Source organism: Brassica oleracea, chromosome C2 (genome assembly GCF_000695525.1).
Source record: "Brassica oleracea var. oleracea cultivar TO1000 chromosome C2, BOL, whole genome shotgun sequence".
NCBI classification, from domain to species: domain Eukaryota; kingdom Viridiplantae; phylum Streptophyta; class Magnoliopsida; order Brassicales; family Brassicaceae; genus Brassica; species Brassica oleracea.
In genome coordinates, this window is record NC_027749.1 from 31379522 (window position 1) to 31386200 (window position 6679).

The window sequence follows — 6679 nt, forward strand, 5'->3', positions numbered from 1 at the left end:
TGAAGTCGATCTTCCGTAGTTTGGTTCCTTGTCTTTGAAATGATTTTATCCCGCTGCAAAATCCTCCTTCGCTTCTCTTCGACGTCAATTGATTGAACTCTTGCTATTTCAGATGTTAATAAAGTGATCACTTAGTCGATACAAAAGAAGATCTTTTGTTGGACCGCTATGAGGCGCCAAACTCAGCTAAATATCCTATGAGAAAACTGGATTTGATCTATCACCATCGTCATCCTTCCCTTCGGAAAGCTTCGCCTTGTTACCCACTTTTCCAGGGAACCTTCAAACCGGTGAAGCTGATATCCTAAAGAAAAGAATTAGAGCATATCCTTAATAGAAAGATAATCAAGCATTGACAGTTTGGGATAAAGTTTAAACACTCGAAAGAGGTACAAGGAAAAACAAAACAAAAAGATCGCCACCGCGAAGATTATAATCCGGTAGACGGAACTTCTAATCGATCCATAGATCGAAGTTTATATATATTAGAAACAAATGAGACACAATCAATTCTCTCCTTTTGAAAGATATTTGTTTGATAAGAAGGTAAAAATCGAGATGATTCTCCCTTCTAACCGTGTTTCTATGTGTCAAATAATCATTGTGATAGATTTTTAATATAAAATTATACGTAATTTGTAATCGCGAGTCAAAATGAATGAAAATGAGGATAATACCAAAAGTAAAAAGAATATACATAAAAATTTGAAAAATAATTATTTTAAAAAATAGTTCTAAATTTTTTTTTTAGTCAATTGGTTCATAATACAAAAAGAAAATGGATATTAACAATCTACCTATAACAGTAAACTTTGGTGTCTAACAATCAAGGTACCATCGTGTAGGAAATTGAGTATTCACCTAATTAGGGAAAAATATCTGTGTACATGGTACAATTTCTCCTTTTTTAGGTCAAAAGAATAGTTCTAAAATAACACCAACAGTTACAATTAAAATCGCTATCACAGGAGAACAAATTGCAAGTCAATCTTGATTTTGATATCCTAATTGTTGGACCCATAAACAGCTAGGAATGAAATGGACTGAAGGCCCAAGCCAATCAACCTTCTTTATTCAATAAAAACGACGGGCCCGGCTCCAATTCTTCATGCGAAGAGAGTGGGAGGAGAGAAAGAGAAGACGAGGTCGACGAAGTTCCTAACAACCAAAGAAGTCGTTGAAGAAGATCTGGAAGAGCTCAATCTATAAGAAGGAAACTGGATCGAGGTGAGGAGACACGTGAAACCCTAGAGAGAGAGAGACCTAGCTATACACATCAACCTCACCATAAGCTCCATATAGTTCATTCTTGAATTCGATCTCAATTGTAGCCTCGATCTCATTCCTTTATTTTATTCAACCCTCATTAATCAATAAAAATCTATTTTTGTCAACTGGAATCTGATTATATCTTGTGTTCTAAGGATATTGTTGTCCACATCTTTTTTATTTCCTAGTTTTTCATTCAAACACTATCAAATACTTAGTGTGAGTTTTAGGATCCACACTAATCTACCAGGGGTAAACTACGATCAATTGGATACAGCATAATAAATGATTTTGCTATAAATGATATGATACATTTTACCTTGAAAAGGATTTGATACAAAAGAGTCAAGTTTCTGATGTGTTAACAATATAAGTTGATAAATATCAGTTGCAACATTATTAAACGAATGGCCAAGTTTTGGGTTTTCTACAAAAAAAACTCTCAATGTAGTTTTTTTTGTAAATTAATCCGCGAACTCAAAAATCCACGGGTTAACCCTCTAAGTACCAGTCAAACCGCAATATAACCCTCGACCGTATATATGTGTATTTGACTGTGTATAATTTTAACATTTTTCAATACTACGTCACTTTGGCACTAATTTTTTAATAATTTTTTTTTGTTGAAAATAGGGTTCGAATCTAGAACCTTAAACACTATGTGCATGCTACATAACCTTCTCGTCCAACATATATATTTGTTTACTTAACAAACGCAATTATATAGATTTCTAAATTCATTTTGAAATGTCTTTGTTTCTTCATTTTCCCTTGGACATCGGAGCTTGCATAATGAAGATGAGGTGATCCATAAAATCACATCATATATTTATTTTTTTATCGCCATGGGAGTGCATCATATCTTTCTTCTTTGCTCTGGACACAATAACACTCGAAGAAGAATGCGGAAATGAGTCGGAAACACGAATCCCATTCCGATTATTGTTCAAAACATGTGAGATAATAACTATAAGTAAAGAAAATCAAAAAAATAAATGCTTGAGTAACAATCAAAGGATCACCCCACCTTCATTACGCCGCAAGCTCCCATATGTCCAAGGGAAGAAGAAGAAACAAGGTCATTTCGGAATGAATTTAGAAATATATATAATTGCGTTTATTAAGTAAACAAATATATCTGTTGGCCGAGATGGTTATACAGCATGCACATAGTGTTTAAGGTGAATCCTGTGTTCAACACATTGTTTTCATTAAAAAATTAGTGTCAAAACGACATAGTATTGAAAAATGTTAGAATTATACACAGTCAAATACACGTATATACAGCCGAAAGTTATATTTCGGTTTGACTGACACTTAGAGGATTGATCCGTGGGTTTTTGAGTTCGTAGATTAATTTGCAAAATAAAACTAAGTCGAGGGTTTTTTTGCAGAAATCCCAATAGTTTTACTGGTCTGTCTTATTAAAACAGAAACTTTCATTTCATCCGATAGTTATTTTTTTTTTTAATACTAGTTAGGTGAGATATATCAAGCATGAACAAAAATAAAGCAATCTTTAATTTATTACACGCTTAGTTCCGTCAAGAAAATACAAAATATAGTAGTAAATGGTACATGCATGATCGATTGATTGATCAGTTATAGAATGCGATACGAATACATATGTCAACAATCTAGAAACACCTTGAAATAGAATCAAGATTCATGAATCCAATAGATACTATTATCTCTGACAGCTTATCTGATTACCATGACTTCAAGATTAAAACAAGTAAGATACACTTTTCATTATATAATAACAAGTAAAAAAAAGGTCGACTCTTTCTTCTTCCCCGGAAAATTCTCATTTTGACTTCCTCAATCCAAACCCTAATCGACATTTCTTCCGGCGAAATGTCTCACCTTGACGATCTTCCTTCTACTCCCGGAAAGTACAAAGTTCTGCCGTACGGGGCTCTTCACAACCACCGCTACCTCCGCCTCTCGAAACTCACGCTCTGGGCTTCTCTCTTCCTCGCCCTCTTCCTCTTCTACCTCGTCTTATCTCCTCCGCCGTCTCCTTCTCGCCGGAGCCTCAACGATTCATCCGCTAAGTACGGCGGCTCTCACTGGGAGAAACAAGTCCGTAAATCCGCTCGTCCGAGGTCTAGCGGCGGCTTAACGGTTCTAGTCACCGGAGCCGCCGGATTCGTGGGTACCCACGTCTCGATCGCGCTACGGAGACGCGGCGACGGGGTTCTGGGTCTCGACAACTTCAATCGATACTACGATCCGAAGCTGAAACGAGCTAGACAAGGGCTTCTAGAGAGATCAGGAGTCTTCGTCGTCGAAGGAGACATAAACGACGCCGTTTTGCTAAGGAAGCTCTTCGACGTCGTCCTCTTCACACACGTCATGCATCTCGCCGCTCAAGCCGGTGTGCGTTACGCGATGCAGAACCCAGGATCGTATGTGAACAGCAACATCGCTGGCTTCGTGAATCTATTGGAAGTCTCGAAAGCTGCGAGTCCTCAGCCTGCGGTTGTCTGGGCTTCGTCTAGTTCTGTTTACGGTCTGAACACGAAAGTACCCTTCTCGGAGAAAGACCGTACGGATCAGCCGGCGAGTTTATACGCAGCTACGAAGAAAGCAGGTGAAGGAATAGCACATACTTATAACCATATCTACGGTTTATCCTTAACCGGTTTGAGATTCTTCACGGTTTATGGACCTTGGGGTAGACCAGACATGGCCTACTTCTTCTTCACTAAAGATATACTCAAAGGGAAGACGATTACAGTGTTTGAGTCTCCTGATAAAGGTAGTGTTGCTCGGGATTTCACCTACATTGATGATATTGTGAGAGGCTGTTTACGTGCGTTGGATACTGCTGAGAAGAGTACTGGTAGTGGTGGGAAGAAGAAAGGTCCTGCCATGTTTAGGATTTACAATTTGGGGAATACTTCTCCTGTTCCTGTTTCTAAGCTTGTGACGATATTGGAGAAGCTTTTGAAGATGAAAGCTAAGAGGAAGATCATGCCTTTACCGAGGAATGGGGATGTTGAGTTCACTCATGCTAATATCACGTTGGCGCAAACAGAGATTGGTTATAAACCTGAGGTTGATCTTGAGACGGGTTTGAAGAAGTTTGTGAAATGGTACATGGGTTTTCACACAGGCTCGAAGAAGAAGAGTTCTTGGTGAGAGATCTCTCACTCTCTCTGCTCTAGCTGGCTGGCTCCACTGTTAATGGACAAACACTTGGTTTTTTCTCAACATAAAGCTATCTACTACATATCTGCATTGTTTCTGTGTTGCTAGATTATGCTTCATTTATTTGTTAGTAGATTTTGAGCAATGTACAGCTTCAGGACTTGGATGTTTTTTCAATGGTGGAAACTCGTCTTTTGGATATTGTTTGAAGAATAAGGTAGCTTGGACTTTGATGCATATACACTCTGTAGTTATTCAATCTACTTTGTTTCTTGTGAATCCAGACCTATCTTCATAATATTACACAGCCCTTAACCATATATGTTGTTTGGAATAAGAAATAAAATTACTGCAGACACACTTTGAAGAATGCTTCATTAATCATTACTACAGGAAATAATATTTCCATCTTTCCTTCAATTTTGCCACTGCCTTTGTTTATCTTCTCTCCTTCTCTTTCACAGCCAATAGATTCACGGATTGTTCTCTAGCCTGAAGTCTCCGTGTTCATTGCCTTGAAAGATGTTCATTGCTTCTACCGATCTGTCTTTCAGTCTGAACAATGGTATGTTATTTTATTGGCAAGGTGTTGAAGATACAAGATGTGAAAGTATTAGAAAGCACAATGGCTTTAATGTCAAACCCAACCAAAAGTTTTCTCACAAAACTTTCCAAAAGGTGTAATAACTTGAAACATACGAAGTAGGTCTGGGCATTCGGGTCTTGGTTTTTCGGGTTTATCAAAATCAGCCTCATTCGGATTATATGAAAGTTCGGTTCGAGATCGGTTTGGGTTCTATCGGGGTACAACCCGATGTACTTTCGGGTTCAGATCCCAATCGGTTCTCCGGTTTTAAAATACCTGATTTGTACCTACTTTATAACCAAATCATGAGTAAAATCGGTTCTTCGGTTTTAAATTACCTGGTTTGGGTTGGGGTTAGTAAATCTTCAAAGAACTGGTACAACCCAATGTACTTTCGGGTTCGGGTCCCAATCGGTTTTTCGGTTTTAAAATACCTGATTTGTACCTACTTTATAACCAAATCATAAGTAAAATCGGTTCTTCAGTTTTAAATTACCTGATTTGTACCTATTTTGTGACCAAAACATAAGTAAAATCGATTCAAAAATAAGAAAGTACATCAAACATGATCATTCAAAATCAAACGAAATGTAAACATATTTATTGATAGAAAGACCAAATAATGAAAGTATAAAACGAAAACAAAGTTCTCGAAACTTTATTCAATGAAAACAAAACCAAAATCTAAGAACTTCAAGATTCAATCGGCACCTTCAACCATCAACCTTCATTTAATAGATAATTATTTTAGATGTTCAATAATATCTTAGTGTATTTTGGTTACATATTAAGAATTGAGATCATGTTTGTACAAGTTCTTTTTGAGATTTTGAATGTTTGGGGTTTTATCAGATATCCATTTAGATCCGGGTTTGGTTCGGATAATACCCATAACCCGAAAATACCATAAAAATAGATCAATTCGATATTTATGTCGAGTTCGGATCGGTTCGGATTCATTTCTATCGAATCGGGTTCGGTTCAGATTTTTGGGTTCGGTTTATTTGCCCAGCCATAATACAAAAAAACAAGAACTCTTGCTTTGTTTGTCATCGTACACAAAATGGGAATACAAGAAAAAAAAACATAAACAGATCAAGAAACCCAAAAGTGAAAAAGAAGTAATAAAATAATAAAGAAACTATTAGATGATATAGCATGTCGGTTTATTATGGTTAAGAGATAACCATTCTGGTTTAAGTCTCCTTTAGCTTATCCGGAGTATTTAAGTAAGATGTAACTGAGTTTGGATGATTAACACATTAATTCATTTCAGTTTGATAGAAACAATAAACCGATTGTCTGGAGATGAAACCACCGCAAACCAAAACCAATGTACAGTAACACAACGTGAAAAGCACACAGGACTGATAAACTTCACCAGTGATCCATTGCACTACTATTAACTTTTGCAACTTGATAGTGTTTGTAAGTAAAGGTGGATTATTTGAGTTTCCTGAACTTTCTGGAAATATTGGTGGTTGATCTGAAGGTGCATCACGAAAGACGTAGAGATCAATACAAATAAGTGGAGGAACAGTCTTTCGGCCAATGTCATAGTAACGCCATTGCTTTCTCCCAATCTGTGGTTAAAATGCACACTTTTAAGTCCAGAAGATGTAAGATTCGGTCATACTCTGAGCAAATGACACTCCCCCCCCCCCCCCC

The 6679-nt window shown here is 37.1% G+C and overlaps 1 protein-coding gene across 1 annotated transcript; it reads left to right on the forward strand.

Moving 5' to 3' along the window:
* Window positions 1-2884: 2884 nt before the first annotated feature.
* Window positions 2885-4684, forward strand: LOC106321764 (UDP-glucuronate 4-epimerase 5). The gene has a single exon (XM_013760006.1). It carries the CDS (start codon window positions 3127-3129, stop codon window positions 4414-4416), a length of 1290 nt encoding a protein of 429 aa, XP_013615460.1. The 5' UTR covers window positions 2885-3126; the 3' UTR covers window positions 4417-4684.
* Window positions 4685-6679: the final 1995 nt, after the last annotated feature.